Raw genomic sequence first — 19,646 nt, forward strand, 5'->3', positions numbered from 1 at the left:
ACATGATTCTCATCCCCCTCTTTTACATTTCTCCCAGGACGAAAATTATGACGACACTACTCATCTAGTCACCATCAAGAAGACCAGACCATCAATATGGCAAAAATTATCAAGCTTTGGAACATTGGGACGAAAGCCGCATCGCAGTAGAAACCCAACCTCTCAGCCCGTCATTCCTCATATCCCATTCGAGAAATATGATCTCGATGGGATGGTTGATACCAGTAGATATGACAGCTCAGTTACTTTGCCGCCACGGATTGACAGGTCATCGTATTACTTACCACCTGAAGAAGAAGAGGCAGAAGTCGCAGCAGCACCAGCTATAGTGAATGATGATCCGTGGAGTAGGCCGTCACGATCACGTAGACATGCATTCTATGATTCTGGTGATACGGTTGTATATACAGGCAGCGTTGGGAAAAGTGCTTGCCAACGACCGCTGTCAAACGTATCATCACCACTATCATCATCACTCGCATTACCTTCTTCTTCTACTGCTGCTATAAACACTATGGAATCGCATCAAGGTGGTGATAGTCTACTTGTAGCCAAAACGAGAATGATGCTAATGCCTCCAAAACGCCATCCACAACGTCCCAACATTAAAGATGTGGTATGGAACCAAGTCACCGCTAATGACGAAGGGCCGCTACAACGGGTTGGATCTATGAGTGAGTTTGGGAAACGCAATGTGTCAAAATGATATGGCCAGTAACGCAACATTGCAGGGAAAAAGAGCATGGGGTTGTAGATGGAGAGTTGAAGAATTGGGACTATTTTTAAACAAGTGCCTTGTGATTTCCAAGAGGAGGATTGTGTATGTGTTGCATGCAATTCAAATGTAGAGCATCGCATTCATGAGAGACTTCCATGAAAAATGGTATATTGTATTGTAAATGAAATTGTAGAGCCTCTAGAGATTCTGTACATAGATACAAGCATAGAAGACAATTGATACGGGTATGATTTCACAATTGGTGGTCGATTACCACGTTAAGTAAACAACTTTGATTGGTTCTTCAAGCATGGATCTTGCCATTGAGGCATATGACAGCCTTTGAAGGTGTTTTCCTCAATTGTCTGTCCTTTTTGTGGTGTGTATAGTAGGATCAATGTGGTTCTTGGGGACTTGTGTGTATGAATATATACACTCGCTTGGCTTCGCAGAAGAATTGAAATGTGATGGTAGTCACCAAGTCAATGTCTCTTCCGACTGCCTGTGATGACGATGGGGGGTAATTGAATGAGGGAGATAAGATAAACCAGAGAAGTCATACCTTTTTTTCTTGTTGGGCACAAGCAGTTCAAACCACCGAGGGGATTTTTGCAGGCAATTTTGGAGACTCATTTGAAGTGGTTTGTGGTATCCAAAGCAAGGATTGTGTATATGTATTGCATGCAACTCAAATGAAGCGGGTCGAATTTCGTACATTTTCAAGTTTGTATTATTGTGAATCACAACAGATAGAGCCTCTGGAGATTCCCAACATAGATGCAAAAATAGCATTCAATCAGAACATAGAGAAACTACAGGTGTCGCTTCAATGACCGTCAACTGCCTCCATCGTGAGTGTCAATGAGAGAAAAAAGCTACACAGATAGACGGTATCAGATGATGCTCATCAAACTTGACACCTCGTTTGATGGATGATTCTTGAATGATTCGACCTGTAATGACAAGAAGGAGATGGGATGAGAAAAAAAAAGTCATTTGATGTCAATGTTTCCTGGTGTTTGGAGAAGAGCTCAGGATTCGAATTTCTGTTTTGTTGATTTGTTTAATCATCATGTATTGTATGACTGACGTGCTAAAATTTGCTCATCGTTGCTCTCGCTTGATGCTGAAGTTGCTTGTGAAAAATGGGGTTAAAAACTCACCTCTTTGAACCCATATCCAACCCCAAGCAAGACCTATGAGAAGGCAATCTTCATGAATGCATGACTGTGCATCCAATCGTGGCGTCCCTTGAGTTCCTTGCGGTCGGTGGCAGAACTTAAGTGTCGTTCGATGGTGGATGGTTTTTTTGAAATTGCCTGGTACATTGAGTTTTTGGTTTGGATATCTCCAACAGACCTGCAAGATGCTGAAGATATATTTCCTGATTTTGTACAGCATTATTTCATGTTCCAAGACACGAATTGAACAAGCGCGGCTAAACCTGAAAACAATAGGCTTACGACATATACTCCTGTCCTTCCCGCTATTAAAAATAAATAATATAGGCGAATTGCCAGAGGCATTCTTCCTACTAGTGCCATAGGCCACCTACCTGTGCCATAGGCCATTGAAACGAATGTCACCGGATTCTATCGAGACTCCCGTGAAGGACATATATTTTCAGAAATCTGAGGTTTTCAAAACTGCCGAAAACAACCCAAATTACCATGCTGTTATCTCTCACGTATGGGGCGACCGTACCAGACACATTTTTGAGAACGGCGTGAAGTATGCTAATGAGTTTGACAAACGAATTGTAGCAAAGCTACGTTCTGAAAATGTTAACATTTGGTATGACGGGGAAAATTTCAACATCAACGATGATGCCGTGAAGGCATTTCGAGACATGAAAGCCGTCTACTCTGCTGCGGACACCACCATCGTTCTGCTAACTGAAGAAGATATGGATTTGGTTGTAAGTGTTCCTCTGATCAACGATGTCATGACCGCCGCCTTTGCGCTTGAAGGCGAACCAGAGCGAGATTCCTTGCTTGGGCAACAACTCACCAACATTATGGAAGCCATGCTGACTCGGTTTGCTGGCACTAAATACGCTGGCAGGACTTGGACGATGCAGGAGCTGTACACCGCCAACTCTGTAGAATATTGGTCCCCAACGAGGGTTATATTAGGAAAGGAGCTCATGCCTCGCGGGATGAATACTAAGCTTCATTTGCTCGATCAAGAAGGTTTCGCCCGTCTCGTCGAAACGTCAGAAAAACATGCCAACATATTGGCAGGACTTGGCATGATTTCGGGTGGATGCAGGTCGATGCCCCCAGCAGCTGCAAAAGCAGCGTGGCGAGCTCTGTGGTACGAAAGTAGAGACAGCACGTATAGGATAGATCAAGGATTAGCCGTTGAGCTGCTCAATGGGTTTGAGGATGCCCAAATAAGTAGAGAGTACGACGTCAACGCAAAGCCGGAGAAGATTGCCGAGAATGAAAACATGGTACTTCAAAAACTCATTGAGCGTGAATACATACCGGACTTTGCCGGAGCTCAGGTATGCCACTGCATTAAATCTCATTGGATGAAACCACAGACATGTATTCATGTCTCCTTGGCTACCAAGCTCAAAGACATTGCGGACACGCGCTGGCGTGCCCCGTCTCCAAACAAGGATTGGAGCCTCCCAACAAAGTGCACTGCAGTAACGAACATGTCGAAAATTCAATGTGCGCTGCCTGACTATATGTCTAACGTCCGCGACATCCTGGAAGGAAACCAGAAAAGCCTGAACTTTGAAGCCGAATACACGAAATGGTATAGGCTGGTAACGAAGAGAACTTCAGTCCGTGTAGGTGAAGTTCAAACAATGGACATCTATTTAGCGTCTCACTCCCTGGAGCTTGGGCAAGTTGAAACTACTCAAGGTTGGGCTTTATGTGCCTGGCAGTCTAATCTAGCTGAATATGTTGGTATGAGCGAGTTGTGCCTCATCAAGTTTGTTCATCGGGCAGAGAGCCGGGTTGCTAAAAGCTTGAATGAGGTCCTAGCAGACGAGAAGTCGTATCGTTTTGATGCCGCTATTCCTATCTTGTTGATTCCCTCCCGAGCGACTACGACAACAGAAGACAATGAACTTAATACGTCATAAAGAGTACGTGTATTGACAACTTTCAACAAAATACAACATCCTAACTACAACTCTACAATTACGAGCGTCCCAAAAAAAAGCTCCAAACACCCCTTCTCTCGATTAGTGCCTCGAGTACGTAAGCTTGATGATAACTAGCATCATCACGAGCAAGATCACCAGAGGCAATCCAGCTTTATCGACAAAACGTAGCAGTCGTGCTTTGCGTTGCAGCCAGAGAGTGACCTGTTTAGATCGAGTAGAGTTCATTCGTCCCGCTATCAGATTCTCGTCCAACACCAACATGGCAGCTACTGGGCGATGATCTGACCACGTGATTTCCTTGACAGCTGTATAATAAAGTGATTTTATCGGTGATCCCGTGTCCTCCACCCTACTACTGGTTTTGGCAGAGCCATGGTTCGTAGCGACAGCTGGATCTTCATCTGCTGCATAATACAATATTCGATCTGGGAATGCCCTACGTCGTGATTTAGAATACATTTGAGAAGTCGCGGCCACATGAGGGGGTCGTAATAATGGGTCAGACGGAAGGATACTCGGGCTTTCCTTGGCTTTACTATTACGTTTACGGATGGGTTTTAGTTTATAAGTGGGATCAAACGTTACTGTGGCCTCTCCAAACATAGAGAATGGCAGTATTCCACCTCGTCGAGTCAATTCCAGCTCGTCGTAATCATGAATCAGTTTGGGCACATTTACAGACTCGTTCATGTCCTGACTTGGAAGAGCACCATCTATTGACGTACTGGCCCTATTAGCCTCCCCATCGTTATTACTGTTACCACCATCAAGAGCAGGAGCCGACTTGATTAACCTAAAATTGAGATCTCCACAGAATATGATGGCGTCATGACTGTATATAGATTTAAAGTGTTCGGAATTACTACGGTCCATATCATCACTATCTCGTAATGGGATGTGACCATCACGACTTGATAAGCCCAATGGTTTAATATCACGACGATGGCTCGACAGGGGAGCCAATCCCAGATGGTCGAATATAAATGATCCTTCTTCTACACGGCGAGCTAGAGCCGATTTCCCTTCATGAGGCGACAAGTGGGCTCCGACCAAGCAAAGGGAGAAGACTCGTTGTGCCTCGATACCTATGTTTAATGATATTGCGACAGCTCCCTTGTTACCATGAATGCCTGCTACACCAACACCCAGATCACCAGTGCGGATCTCTAGTATTGTATCTTTGACGTCTACGGATGCGAATACAGTAATAAACATGGATGCTAAACGGTGGGTTGCGACGGTAGTGTACTCCTTTTCGGTGTATATGCTCGATATAGCTGCTGCAGCTGCAGAAACCAGTTCGTGTACAGGCCCACTATCAGGACATCCGGGCTTGCCAACCGGAGACTGTGCCAATGCAGTCAATGGATGAGTTACTTCTTGAAAGGCCAATACAATCATGTCTGGCGTTTCACGGTTGTTTTCAGCGGGAGGCCGTATCCATGACGATAGATCAATATCTTGAGTAGGTTGCGATGCTCCAACGTTCCAAGTTCCGACTAGAAGCTTCATGATCTGGCGAAAAATACGATGGAAGAATCGGATTGAGAATCTGATGTCGACGTGTCTCGAAGTGTACGGACAAATAGTTGAAGAGAAATTTGGCGATAAAAATCAGGATCTGGATACATGAAACAGAAACTAAAACGGATGTTTGGTATGATGTAAAAAGCCCAACACTCTTCACCCAACCTCAAGACACTCACCTCAACAGGGCTCAAGAGGAAGGGAGCGTGAAAGAATTACGCTAAACAAGTGCTATTTGAGATTACTAGCCAGAATTATACGTCTGTAGCCTATCGCCAGTCTTCAAAGTGGGCTTTCCTGGCAAGGAATAAGATGGGCAACTCGCAATCATCGAGAAGAGACGCTGAAAGCAACAACAATGAACAAACTTCAGGGCTTCCAATAGTAAATAATGTCACAGTAGATCACGGAGTATGACTTGCTTTTGCTCGTGTTTTACTCAGAAAGGTTTCAAGGTTTGACTAATCATCAATTCTATAGGCCTTGACGCCGTCTGGAGTCTATGCCACAATCCAACCAGACTATGATGTAAAGGCCGTCCGTAAACTCATTCTAGAGCGTCGCATTCAACCATTTTACAAGGGCCTGGCTGATCCTCCCGACGAAAGTGAACATACTACCTCGTCGCCCATTGCGATATCACCACACAAGGCCGATCCTACTGCTACAAAGACTCCTGACGAAAGCAAAGCAATGACCTGGTCTTCTACATCCGGTAGTGCTGCCTTGGCTACTCAGTCTCTCAGTCGTAATCCGTCAAACACTCCATCTGCAACCATATCACCGCCAGCTATACATACCTCAGCCTCATCCTTGTCTATTGTCGCAGATATGAAGAAGAATAAACGAAGTAGTAGCTTCTCAAATGGCCAAACCCCCCCGCTCGCTAATGGACAACATTACGATGTTGGTGTTGGATCTCAAACTCTTGAAGAGCTATACAAGGCACCAATAGGTTAGGCATATCTTTGAGACATTTTTGTCTCAGGATCATCACTTATCTTCCTCACTTACTCTCCTCAATAGAGTGCCCGATTTGCTTCCTCTATTATCCGAAAAACATCAATTATACTCGCTGCTGTGAAAAGCCAATATGTACAGAATGCTTTTTGCAAATCAAACGTTTGGACTCCAACTTTGAGCCTGCCACTTGCCCTTACTGCGTCGAGCCGCACTTTGGAATAGTGTATAAAGCACCTACTGCTGCCAATAGACCCACAGCTATCAGAATCGCCTCCGACTTGAATGGTCTGCCTCCACGTGCCATGAGTCCGGGATCCATGAGCCCCTCTCAAGTCTCAATCCTTGAGAGAACTCTGCGAGAGGATGAAACAACCGATAAAGGGAAAGCACGACGTATGAGTTACTCATATAGGCACAGCAGTGTAGTGACATCAGACGAGATAAGGCCAGACTGGAAGCAACGACAACAAGAAGCTGCGATGAGAGCCGCTTCGTCAACTCGTCGAAATCCATTTTTGATGGGCCCAGGTGGAAGGTCTCGATTATTTAGAGATCCAGCCGAACAAGAAAGAGAATTGGCGGGAGCCGCTGCCGCTGCTGCCTCTCTCGTTGAGAATATTACCCAACTGACTAATAGAACTGCTCGACGAATGGATTCAAGGGATTCCTTGAGACTCGGGTCCAGGCGTTTGAGCTCATCACAAGATAGCAACAGCAGTGGATCTCGTAATCGACCACCTATAGATTCCCACAATCTTGCATACTTGGAAGGTACCGTCCTCGTGATCTTACGACATCTCTTCGACCGTTATGATGCACAATGCTGACACCAATTTCCATACAATTAGCAATGCGCACTATGAATATTGATATTGAGGAGGTCATGATGATGGAAGCCGTTAGGAGATCTCTGGCTGAAGCTCAAGAAGCCGCTGAAAAATCAGCTATCGAACAGGATACGAGATCTCTGGCGTCCCGAGCTGCAGCCGCTGCGTCACAGTCTTCTGCTGGTGTAACTACGCCATCGATGTCAAGGAACTCCAGTGCTCAGACCACGATGTCACAAAGACCTCCTGATGCCATCATAACAGCTATACCATCAACATCCTCACCATTAGCATCAGCAGAAGCAGACACAACTAATACTAATAATAATAAACCGATAACAACGTCGCCGCCACTATCAACTATAATAGCACCATCACAACCAGCACCAACTTCCAGTTTAGCACCAGTACTGGCCCCCAGCTCCATCTCTGATGATCAGTCATCTACAGAGGAACGAGATCGTCGGTCTAGCTCTCCAGCGAGATCTGTTGGTGCACGAGACGTGTCTCTAGAAGAAATTGGGGCTGGTGACGAATCCGTACATCGAAATATATTACTGCCTTCGGATGCATCGGTCTTGTCTTCAGAAACTCAAATGTATGGTGACGGAGCTTCTATGAGAACGGGACATGTCACTGCCTTCTCACTCTACTCTGCAGAGACTGGAGATGCCTACACGACGAGGAGCCCTCCAAGTATAACGTCACAACAGCCTCCATCTTCTCTCGCACCTGGTAGACCATCAACATCCGTTCTGGAACGCGACACGCTAGAAGATAATGCTAGTATGAGCTCCACACGAGCCCTCAAATCTCTGAAATCCGAATACATAGGGTCTGGTGGCTCTGTGTTATCAGCAAGCTCAGGGATAGTGGAATGGGATGATGGACGTGATGTTGGAAGAACGTCTATTGATGGGGGAACTGTAGGGGGCACAATAGCTGCTGCTGCTCAGGGAGATAGCAGCTAGGTCTTTGTAACAAAGTGTTCTATTATTATATTTCTCGATTACTGCTCATAAATCTTTCGGTTCTCGCCGCGTCGGAGTGCACGCTACTTTCATAGACGATGTGTCGCATTAGGGCTATCGCGTTTCGTCAAATCTTCAATTCATAAACAGCAAGCAATGGACGAAACTGCTGACTTCTTGTCCCGAGAGGACGAAGCCGTACACGCATTAGGACTAGGAGACTCGGGAGCTGCTATCTTCCAGCCTCCTTCTGCACCAGCTGCGAAAGAAGATTGGGGCGCATTTGATTCTGAACCAGTACGTGTTTACACGATTGATTCTGGTTTATATTTGGTTATTGAAGCAAGATCTGGTTCATATCTAAACATGATGCACTCTCCTCTACTGTCGTAGGCCTTCCAAAACTCTCCAGCCATGTCAACATCTACGCCAATTCCACCAGTTTCGTTTATGAGCAGTATGAGCACTGGTGGCAGCAGTCCAACAAAGCAATTGACAAATACTGAAGACGAACCGGAAGTTATAAAGTAAATCTTTTTCTCTATTGCTGATTTTGTCTTTGACATTTCCACTGAATTTTTGCTTTCTTGCAGACAATGGCGCGAACAATTCAACAAGACTATAGCTGAGCGAGATGAAAAATCAAAGGCAAAACATGCAGAAATACTAGCTGCAGCCAAGACATCCCTGGAACGATTCTATGCAGACTACAATGCCACAAAAACTAAAGGAATTGGAAAGAATCGAGAGACTGAAAAATCATCTATTGCTAATAGAGATGATACAAGTGGAAACGTTTGGGTATGGCTCTTTCTAGTAAATCCGATTTGTCTATTTCTGATCATGTCTACTTTTACAGGAACGAGCAGTCAAACAAATCGAAACTGCATCATCATCTTCATCTAGCAATCCTGCCCGTCTTAAGGGATTGGGCAAGACTGGAACTGCAGATGAAAAGCCTGCCAAAGTCAAGTCTTTGGGCAAGGTTAAAGATACCAGTAGGATGAAAGATGTTTTGAAATCGTTGGTCAAGGATGAGAAGGCTCCAGGAATCACAGCATAGAAGTGTAAATGAAGTGTGAAGTGTTTTTGCTCACAATATATATTAATTTGTTGTGTGAAACATGTTTATGGTACATGTGTTGGATGTTTCCATGGGTATCAGATGCCATTCTGTGACTGTTCACGATTTCGCCACCAATCTTTCAAGACCTCGTAGACACTCATTGATATGACCTGTGGTTGAAAGGGGGAAGAAATTAAGAATCGACTGAGAAAGATAATTGCGGAATTTTACATACGACAGATGGAGTAATCCATATTATTCTAGCAGTCATTCCTCTAGCAAAACCTGCAAGTCCCTCCGTTGCGTAAATGTTTCGAATCACCGATGTGGCAGACACGCCATCAACACGAGAAATTTGGACTCGTGTTTTTACAACGTCCAAGACGTTGGAGATGGCTCCAGCTACGGCACCAGCAGCTGCTGAGGATGCGGCGTAACTTGCAAAATTCAACTCTACAGTTTCTGATTCAGGTTCTTGCGCTGTAGAGAAGGGCAGCCTCGTTCGTCCCGATGCAACGAGTTTCAATTGTTCGTAGGTAACAAAATAAGTTACAGTGTAGGGAACAAACACCTTTGACAAAAGCAAGATTAGGACATTGGTGGTGAGGTATAGTGTAAATTCTGGATACTCACTGCGAGATTCAGAAGATATCCCTTGAAAAATCCACGAATGCCTTCACCGTGATACACCTCCTTCACCATTCGAAAAATGTTTGATTCTTGCTGTAAATTACGAGATGACACCTGCTGACGGTTCTTTAAGACTTCCATTGGTGTCCAAAACACTGCTGAAAGACCCTCAGCTACAACTGCACTAAAGAAAGAAGTATGAATGCGTGAGACACCACACCTCAGAACGTGAGAGCGTACAAAAACGGCTTTGATACCTAGATCCATGCACGTAAACACTATCACTACCACCATCCCCCATCAAATCCCCTAATTCGGTCTTACAGCTGTCATACGCGTGCAAGTACAGCGATAAAGCCGGTATTGAGAAGAAGGCCGACACGGGCAATCCACGATATAGCGATCTGAACGACTGGGTCCTCAGTATGAGCTGTATAGTGGAAAACGTGGACAGTGGTTTTTGCTTCAAATGCTGGGTTGTTTGTGGTTGATGCACCGAATCGGATTGTATTAGGACCTTGATTGTATCGAGTGGGTGTGTTACTGCACGTGTAGCCTATTGCGAGAGTTGCGAGAGTGTGGAGATGTTAGATGCGATGCTATTTCTCAAAATGTCAAAAACGTGATTGTGAGAAAAACGACAACGTCAGTGATTGTTTCGCACTTACCAATGCTGCAACTGATGAAAATATCAATCCAGGTATGTACGAGCTTTGTTCGTCCGCCATCGCTCTGTCTATTTGGTGGATTCTTTAATGTGTCAAGAAAACACAAATCGACACGTCAACGCAAAAGGCCGCAAAATCAGTTTATCGCCATACGAACTCGCTCGGTGCTCGAACAAAACGAGCAATGGGATCGCGTTCTCACGTGTGTACATGAGGTAAAAAATCAATGCAGCTATCTTACAGATTTATCTTACAAGTAATCCACCGCTCTAGGCCGGTTTTTCTTGAAGTCAAATACATCAGCATCAGCAGCTGGTGGGCGAGCTGTTGGAGTCTTCACTTCAGTAAATGCACCGACCTCTTCCTTTTTGTTGTCCACCACTTTTACATCGTCAATACCATCATCGTCCGTGTGATGCTCCTTCTTTGACTTTTTCTTCTTTTCCTTCTTGTTCTTTTTATGCTTCTGCTTCTTCTCGGCCTTCTTGGCCTTCTTGGCTTCCTTCTTCAATCTCTTACGTTCTGCTTCGTCACTAGCTGTACTCCTTGTTGAAGACGGACCTGCTTTCGATGGTTGTTTGGCTACTGCATCGTCTTCGCCATCGGATGAGTCTGAAGATGCGTCCACATCAATGATTTCTGGTTTGGGCATAGGAGCAGTATTGGACGTTGTTGGTGGTATTATAGATTTAACGGGTGGTGGTTCTTCTGCTTCCAGGTCTATTATTGGTGTTACTGGAGTATCAACTTCCATTGGTACAACCACGGCAGTAGCTTTATGTGACGAAGGAGGTTTTTCGGAAGCTTTACGTTTATCTTTCGACACAAACACTGGCCGGAAGCTTTGCGGTTCTTCGACGATTGGGCTTACTACTGCTGGTATTGCTAGACTCGACGCTTTATCGGTAGTAGGACTAACACTAGTAGCAATCTTCGGTACTATCACCTCAGCCTGATCTTCACCATCCTCGTCGTCGTCAGAATCACCAAATATATCCTTAAAAATATCCATGGTTGGTCGTTCGGGCTCAGTATCCGCTATACCAGCACCGCCGAATTGTTCTAGCTCGGCATCGGCATCTGAAATGGGCTGCTGATTCCCATCATCGGCAGCTGTTTCACGTCCCAACATTTCAGTTGTTGGACCTCCTAGCATGGTCAAATCACCATGAGCGACTTTGTTATCCCGTTCACGTAGGAGTTCATCCATTATATCCTGATTCAAGACATCAGGAGCTCCTGTACCTCCAGCAGCCGAATCATCTTTACGATCAGGATATGGGTTTGGTACATTAAACCGTTTACATAAAAGACGATTTGGGTAGAATATTTCCTTGGATCTAGTTATGATATGCAGCGGTACGACCTTTTCAACAACCTATTAATCCAATGTATATGTTGGATTTTATTACTTTAGCTGTCATCAAACCAAACGAATACAACTGAAGTGATAACTTTACCTTTGTTTCGGTAGCAGGTGCACCAGATGATGCAGTTGTGAATCGAGAAGCCATGGTGGCAGACAAGGGTTGAAATATCTGAGCAGCCTTGGAAAACTCTACAAGTTCGTGATGAGCGTCTCTAGGTAGCATGTCCTAAACAGACTTGTCAATTTAAGACTGTTGAGATATTAATTTGCTTCGAACTCTTACTGGGGGAGGTTTGGCTAGTTCGGTCTCTATACCAGCATGCACCTGCAAGAATCTCGTGTATCGACCTTGTTTGGCTGCATCACCCCCAAACGGCATAAACCCTTTCAAAGCTGCTTGAGCCTGTACCTTGTCAACCTTTGGGATTTCCTTTATTGCTTCTTCTTCTTTCTTGTCCTGTTTTAATTTGGCATTCGATGACGATGCCCGGTCAAGAAACTCCATTAATCTATCTTGTTCTTTTATGGGTATAAACGAGAAAACTGATCGTGAAGGTCCATCTAATGGCTTTTCGCCCAGTATGTCACGACGTTGATCAGCAGTAAGGGTTGATTGTTGTTGGGCAGAAGACCATGCTAGAGGTTTTGTAGATAATTCTGGTCTAGGACCGGATTTATCAAAGTGATGCATGGGTAGGAAATTCGATGGTAGAGGCGGCGGCTCAAACCATTTTGTCAATGGTGATGGATTTATAGCCAATTCAAAGCCGCGTAAAGGTAGCTTACCATCATGACAAAACTGGATTCTGGTAGCAGGCAATGGCTTTAAATAAAGTAACATCAGTAAGAGCCGACATTCATAGGTACTTTAGGAACAGATTCAAAAAACATACCTGAGCTCTGCTTGCTGAGAAGGCTTTCGCTTTTTTACGATTGCCAGACGATTTATTCTTCTTTTCCATTTCTAATGCTTGTAGTCTTTTCTTTATAGTCGCAGCATCAAATTCGTCCTCGTCGTCATCAATTACCATGGTGAATGAACTCTTTGTATCGTATACATCATCATCGCCACCGATTTCATCATCCTCGTCGAACATACCAGTTCCGAAGCCACCTACAGAAGAGTTAGTTACCATGGTAGGGTGATGCCACTCGATCACAAGATTTATAATTACCCTTCATTCCAAATTGTCCTCGACGTGGTTCAGGGGTTTCTTCGGTCTCTGAATTACAAACGTATGTTAAAACATGGTCATAAAACTTCAAATAATCCAAAAGGGAATTTACCTTCATCTATTTGCATGTCTCTTGAGGTAAATTCTTGGGCGTTCTTGTATGGATCAAATCCTAATCCAAAGACATTTGTCTTTTGCTCATAAGAAATTAAAGTGCTGTCCTTTGGAGCAAACAAGACGTTGGTTGCATGAATGTCTTCAGTCTCCCCTTAAAAGTGTTAAATTTATGTAGACGACTTTCGGTTTTCTGCGATGGCCTTGAAATGATATTTACCACTGCGAGCGACTCGAGCACCAACTCCTTGACCTTCTCTCCAGCCCATTTGTCTTAGCAATTTGATTCCAATAGGATCTGTCGATGGCCCAATCAGGTCAGCAATGACTTTTGTGGGTAATGGGCCTACAGCACTAAATGTAGGTTATATTACAATGTTGTGTTGAGCACGACTTTCAGTTGATTTACCTCTGATTCATCTGGGAGGAAGCAACGGCTCTTCTTCGTTGTAATTCACGTTCGGTACCACCTAGTACATCAAATTCATCTGTGGCGGCAATCTTTTTTGAATCAGCCAATTCCTGCAATATGTGCGGGTGAGGATGGGTTGACGAGAGTTGATATAAGACAAGAATAGGAACACTTGTAAACTAAACCAGTTTTAAAGTGCTTTATTGCATACCTGTAGATCTTCCTCATCCATAAAGTCTTCAGGACGAGCAGTAGCATTTCCCGGATTGGAGCCTCCTTTTTCACCTCTTGACGATTTGAATTGAGAAGGAGCCCATCCTAATTGAGAGTGTATGAGTATCGAACGTAAAAGGACGTGTGCAGAAAGCAATAAAGGGTGGGTGCAGGATTTTAGGAGTACCTTCTTTTGAGCCAACACTGTTGTAGTAGCCAGCCGAGAAACCACCAGTGAATGCACCATGTAATCTCTTTCGACCCCTTTCATCACGAACCTATAATTAGAAAAAGGAGTAGGGAGTAATGGAGTGAGTGAGAATGTTGAGTATTACATTTAATGTTGGTGTTTGACACGACGTAGCAGACCGCAAACAAGGAAGACAATAGGAATACGACGCGAATTAGGTTTGGGAATACATACTTCTTGTAGATGCACAGGAAGGTACTTGTTCTTGTCCTTGTTTTTGATTCCATCCAAATCCAGAGCAGGCTGTTCGGTGCCAATAAAGCCAGTTCGTTTAGGAGGAGGTTGGCTCTGTTGTGCCTGATCGTCCCAGTCTCTTTGGCTCCTCTTACTATCTCGCGACATTCTCTAGTCTACTGGAGATCAGCTCCAAACATTCGTCAGATTATCAACATCAAACAAGCTTATACCTACCTGACTGGCTGTGAGAAGACTAGTGACAGTCAGTAATTGGAATAGCCCGCCAGGTGGGTTTTTATTATCCTGCTCTTCTTGTCTTTCCACAGCTTGAAGAACGTGCAGCATTCGCTGAGACCAAAAGTCGCAGTCAATTGTTGCCACGACTATTGGGCATGTACGACGGATATCTTATACTCTCATTTTATTCTTTATTACCATTAGTATACTCATTACATCTACTTTTATAGACAATGGACTCCATAGATGATCCATCAGACTGGTCATTGACGGGCCTCGTTTTTATCGATGAACATTTGCGATGTCCTATCTGCAGAGAATATTTCAACACAGCAATGATGATTGTCAATTGCAGCCACAATTATTGCTCAAAATGCATACGATCCCACCTGGGTTCTCTACAACAGTGCTCCATTTGTAAAACACCTGCTAGTCAAGCAAATCTAAAGCCAAATAGAGGTATAGCACTTGTGCTGCTGTGCACCATGAATACAAACGTGTATTCATACCTACATCCCTTTCAATATAGCATTGGACGATATGGTCAAACACATAAAGGATGCTAGACAACAACAGCTCGATATGCAAGCCAAACAACCACAACAATCCCTATTGCACGCTTCTCAATCGCTACTGCAGCACCCACAACCTACTTCATCGTCGCAAAAATCACAGAAAAAGAAGCGAAAACGAGAAGACGACGATGTCATCTTTGTCGACACCGCCATACAAACCGATCCTCAACCACATACTCAACAATCACAACATGTCCCAACTATGCCCAAGGCGAGTGGGTCCTTCTTCAAGAAAAGTAATGCAAGTATGTCAACACACAAAAAAGGAGGTCCTATGGCTTGGAATGATTTTCAACCTCTAGGTAAAGAGCTTGCTACCAGCCACCACTGCTACTCCTCATGAGCTCATATCTATCTCAACATTAGATCAAGAAGTAGAATGTCCTGTATGTGGTGATTTTATTACAGGGAGAAATATTGATAGTCATATTGAGACAGCCCATGGGAACGGAGAGTCTGCTACAACATCAACTAGTACCACTCAAAGGAAAAGAAAAAGTCCTGCTCGAAACCGTGCTACCTCGTCCCCTCCTTCTCCAGCGCCTGACAAGAGAACTACTCGCCGCTCTCAAGCTGGCGACCCGCCAGAAGAACGTCTCCACTTCAAGTGCGCGTTACAAGCTGTTTGGTTTCTCTTAAAAATCCTTTAAATCTATTCTCCCTTTAGGATCAAACCAGCCTTAGCTTATGATTCGTTGGATACCAAAGGATTGAAAAAACTTGCACAAGTACAGAGTTTTGAATTTGTTGACAAGTATACGCTTATTCACTCACTTGTTGTAATAACAAAAACAGGAACTTGGAATTGGGCAAACTGATCGAGCTACGGTTGTCAAAAAACATCAGCACTATACATTATTGTATAACACCAACGCCGACAAAGACTATCCACGGTCTGAAATGGAAGTCATGGCCGAATTCAGAGAATGGAATCGTAATCAGGATAGTCTAGTTACAGCCTCGTCGAAATCTGTCAATCATACCAATCTCAATGTGGCGAAAATATTTTCTTCTACTGGACCATCCCATGAGCCCGTACCAGATGCCTCTGCCGAGACCGAGAAATATCTTGAAAAGTATAAAGCCAGCTTCGACGATTTGGTAAAGAAGGCTGCAGGTAGTCGTAAAAAGAAGAAACAACAGCAGCAGGAGCAGGAACCCGTAACCGTGGCACCAGTGGAACAAGCACCCATCGTAAAAGATGATCCCATAGTACCAGAAACGCCACCAGCCGAGGCCGAGACGACGAACGAACAACCAAAAGATCCTCATATGACTGATATGGCCATTGATTTGACGACAGATTCGACGACAGATGAAGAGCACGTCGCGGAATCACCAAAAGCAGACGACCGTGCTGCAGAAACGCCAAAAGCTTGTGATGTTGGCTGTGAGTTGGATAGTGTTATGGACGTAGATCAAGAGCCGATCTTGTAATTTGTAAATTGATTTTGAGCATGTGGCAGTTTTTTTGTAATCATGTATGCTTTGTATGCTGCTTTCCAGGTTGCATTGTATAAAGAAGGTAAAACCTAGCATGTCTATAAAGCAGCTACTTGTCCTGAGATTTGTTTAGTTTCTGGTCTTAGGTGTATTTTTTGCGTCGTTCGTACTGACAGCCGTACTCATCAACACAATAAAGTGGTAAGATTTGTTCCATACCGCTTATTCTTAGTTATTTTAACTGTCATCTCAACAATCAGAGCTTCCTGTCTGGTTTCAAACCTTCAGAAAAAGAATGTCGGGCGGCACTAAGCAAAGGAAAAAGAAGAAGGAATTCATGCCATTAACAGAATTCCTGAACTCTCCTCAAGCACCTCAAGCATCTGGTCCACATGGAGCAAGTGAAAACTCATCAACTTTTACAACATCTTTGACATCAGTTGCACCAGTGGAGGATACAAAACAAACAAAGGCGAATGGAAACGTTACTGACCCCGCTGTAAGCAAGCCAGCACCTGTAGCTGATACTGAGTATGATTCCTCGATTTGCTTCATCTGTACAGAGCAAATTGTATGGTATGCTGTTGGAGAGTGCAATCATAGAGTTTGTCATATATGCTCCTTGAGATTGAGAGCTCTTTACAAGGTCAAGTCTTGTGCTCTGTGCAAGGTCAGTGTTTCCTACTTTGACAGCTTCAACAATGGGAAGTGGAGTATGAAAGCTTTGCTTCTCACTACTTGATACCGTCGTCTGCTAGACCGAACTACACCATGTCGTCTTTACCAAATCAGCAACCAAGCCGTTCTCGGATTTCAACATTATGCAGATTCGTTTGGTTGATCCTAAGCTTGATGTCTACTTTGATGAACCCGATGCTATGGAAGATTCGAATATCTTGTTGAGATTCAACTGGTAAATGATGATATTTCAGCCCTTGATGTTGCGCGAAACTCTAACGCCAAATGTCACATTTGTCAGTCCTGACCCAAGTTGTGACGTGGCATGTCCTAACGGATGGGCACAACTGAAGGCTCACGTCAAAAAGGATCATGGCATGCTCATGTGGTGCGTTCTTTTGCTCTGCGCTTCCTAGAATGTAAAAATGTTGAAATGCTCAACATTACCTTCTAGTGATCTATGCACAAGACACAAAAAGATATTCACACACGAGCATTCGCTATATACACAATCCACACTGAATCGCCATTACTCGACTGGTGATCCTGATGATCCGTCATTCAAAGGACATCCAACTTGTGGATTTTGTAATATGAGCTTTTATGGTGACGACGAACTGTATACGCATTGTCGAGAAAAGCATGAGCAATGCTTCCTCTGTCAACGAGCTGGTCATCGAAATCAGTATTATGTTAATTGGGACAGTCTGGTACGAGAATCGTTTTTATTTCTTTCAAGACGTTTCGGCGTTGTCCAAGACTGAAGTGAGGGTCTTTTAGAATCAACACTTCAACCATGATCATCATCCCTGCACGGAGCCAGAATGTCTAGAACAGAAATTTATGGTGTTTGGTTCAGATCTGGATCTCAAGGCTCATCAGGTTTGGTTTCATTTTTAGACGTTGGTTCATCAGCCGATTCTAACTTGACTTTCGATACGCAGCTTGAAGTACACCGTGATTCAAGCGCAAAAAAGAGCTCAAAAAGCAAATACCAAGCAGTCGATGTCGGATTCACTTACGCTGGTTCTCCTTCAAGGAACAACGCAGATCGGTCCAGACCATCCCGTAGCAGAGATGACAATAGTAGTAGTGCAAATAGTAGTACGAACAACAGGCTGCAGCAACGTAATCAATATGCTGCTCCCGCTGGATCGTTAGAACTTCCTGAGAGAACTAGGACACCTGTGGCTCCATCTCCGGCAGTTACTGCACAAACAGTGAATACACCACCAGGTCTTGGAGCACCGGTGACGGCAACATCAGCAACTACACCGTCTTCTACGCAACAACAGCAGCAACCCTCGCAACGAAAACTACGCCCACCACCGGGATTTGGAGCTCAACTCTCGTCGGCTGACAGTAATAGTGCAGCTGCTATACCCACATCCTCGTCACAAGCACCACCCTCACCAACTAGAGCTCTAGATCAATCACCTTTAACACCTGATGCCGATCTTAATAATATCCTAACTTCGCTGTTATCGACAACACCCACATCGTTATCGGAATTCCGAGAATCTTTAAGGCAGTATAGAATGAGTTATACCACAGCAGATGATTTGCTAGAAAAGATGATTTCTTTGGCAATGATTGGTCGTGGAGCTGTGTCCAAGATACGAAAGGATACAGAAAACGAGGTTGGGCGAGCATGGACACGGCTAGGTAGTGTCTTGCCAGATACAGAAGGAGAAGGTATCCGTGGAATGCTACGAGCTTGGAATGATTGGAGAGCAAAGGTATGGTGCTTCCTGATGTCTCCGTTCCGGCCATTATTCTCATGGTTCATATTTTAGCGTGATGGAGATACCTCAGCTACACTTTCAAGCTATGCCAATCCATTATCGAATGCCTTTCCACCAACTCCAACATCAAGTAGCAATGGTGGCAAAGCCAGAGTACTAGTTATAAAATCAGCATCATCACGACAACGAAATACAGGTACTGGAGCTTGGGCAGCTTCATCTAGTCGACCTCCGTCACTACGTAGGAATATAGTGTCTAGTGCTGGCAGTGTCTCTAGCAACAACTCGACCATATGGGATCGACTTGCTGATGAAGTTACAGCCGAACGGAGTGGTGCTAGTCCAGCAAATAGTAATACCAATGGGCGTCCGGTAGATTTCCCTACATTAGGAGCATCCTCATCGTCGTCTTCTGCCACGGCTGCATCACAGTCACTGTCACGCCCGAGTTTCGTAGAAACTGCTGCATGGACTCCCACAGTGTCGTCATCATACCGTAATGCAACCGGTCAGGATCGATCTGGATCTTCACTTTCGCGTAATCGTGAAGATGTCTTTCCAGCATTACAAAGAACTGCTTCAAGTGATCGACCTTCCACACCGTCTGGAGCTTGGGGTACTAGTACTCCTGTAGAGGAAGCTTATGTGCCAGAATCACAAAAAAAGAAAAAGAAGGGAAGACAAAAAGATATCCTTTTGCAATTCGGTTGAGCTGCTTAATTTACTTTGAATACTAGATTTTGTAAGTAAATCGTCTTTTG

The 19,646-nt window shown here is 44.3% G+C and overlaps 6 protein-coding genes across 6 annotated transcripts; 3 read left to right on the forward strand and 3 right to left on the reverse strand.

Annotated features, from left to right (window-relative positions):
- Window positions 1–3,923: 3,923 nt before the first annotated feature.
- SmJEL517_g04154 (uncharacterized protein) lies at window positions 3,924–5,357 on the reverse strand (the record flags this gene model as incomplete). The annotated part of the gene is made up of 1 exon (XM_031170082.1): window positions 3,924–5,357. The coding sequence occupies one exon, from the start codon at window positions 5,355–5,357 to the stop codon at window positions 3,924–3,926; it is 1,434 nt and encodes a 477-aa protein (XP_031023938.1).
- A 327-nt stretch (window positions 5,358–5,684) lies between these two features.
- SmJEL517_g04155 (uncharacterized protein) lies at window positions 5,685–8,133 on the forward strand (the record flags this gene model as incomplete). The annotated part of the gene is made up of 4 exons (XM_031170083.1): window positions 5,685–5,783; window positions 5,853–6,327; window positions 6,399–7,106; window positions 7,184–8,133. 4 exons carry the CDS (start codon window positions 5,685–5,687, stop codon window positions 8,131–8,133), a joined length of 2,232 nt encoding a protein of 743 aa, XP_031023937.1.
- A 156-nt stretch (window positions 8,134–8,289) lies between these two features.
- Window positions 8,290–9,196, forward strand: SmJEL517_g04156 (uncharacterized protein; the record flags this gene model as incomplete). Its single annotated transcript, XM_031170084.1, has 4 exons — window positions 8,290–8,430; window positions 8,527–8,660; window positions 8,727–8,934; window positions 8,993–9,196. The coding sequence occupies 4 exons, from the start codon at window positions 8,290–8,292 to the stop codon at window positions 9,194–9,196; spliced, it is 687 nt and encodes a 228-aa protein (XP_031023940.1).
- A 98-nt stretch (window positions 9,197–9,294) lies between these two features.
- Window positions 9,295–10,557, reverse strand: SmJEL517_g04157 (uncharacterized protein; the record flags this gene model as incomplete). The annotated part of the gene is made up of 6 exons (XM_031170085.1): window positions 9,295–9,369; window positions 9,435–9,770; window positions 9,833–10,013; window positions 10,087–10,259; window positions 10,326–10,385; window positions 10,498–10,557. The coding sequence occupies 6 exons, from the start codon at window positions 10,555–10,557 to the stop codon at window positions 9,295–9,297; spliced, it is 885 nt and encodes a 294-aa protein (XP_031023939.1).
- A 190-nt stretch (window positions 10,558–10,747) lies between these two features.
- SmJEL517_g04158 (uncharacterized protein) lies at window positions 10,748–14,711 on the reverse strand (the record flags this gene model as incomplete). Its single annotated transcript, XM_031170086.1, has 13 exons — window positions 10,748–11,875; window positions 11,958–12,092; window positions 12,150–12,689; window positions 12,760–12,980; window positions 13,042–13,089; window positions 13,154–13,309; window positions 13,376–13,509; window positions 13,565–13,677; window positions 13,779–13,885; window positions 13,968–14,058; window positions 14,205–14,375; window positions 14,442–14,555; window positions 14,643–14,711. The coding sequence occupies 13 exons, from the start codon at window positions 14,709–14,711 to the stop codon at window positions 10,748–10,750; spliced, it is 3,027 nt and encodes a 1,008-aa protein (XP_031023932.1).
- Window positions 14,712–16,757: 2,046 nt separating this feature from the next.
- On the forward strand, window positions 16,758–19,596 carry SmJEL517_g04159 (uncharacterized protein; the record flags this gene model as incomplete). The annotated part of the gene is made up of 7 exons (XM_031170087.1): window positions 16,758–17,132; window positions 17,221–17,375; window positions 17,442–17,528; window positions 17,595–17,850; window positions 17,921–18,022; window positions 18,085–18,879; window positions 18,937–19,596. The coding sequence occupies 7 exons, from the start codon at window positions 16,758–16,760 to the stop codon at window positions 19,594–19,596; spliced, it is 2,430 nt and encodes an 809-aa protein (XP_031023931.1).
- Between the last annotated feature and the right edge of the window lie 50 nt (window positions 19,597–19,646).

The sequence above is a fragment of the Synchytrium microbalum genome (genome assembly GCF_006535985.1).
Source record: "Synchytrium microbalum strain JEL517 chromosome Unknown SmJEL517_scf0026, whole genome shotgun sequence".
NCBI classification, from domain to species: Eukaryota; Fungi; Chytridiomycota; class Chytridiomycetes; order Synchytriales; family Synchytriaceae; genus Synchytrium; species Synchytrium microbalum.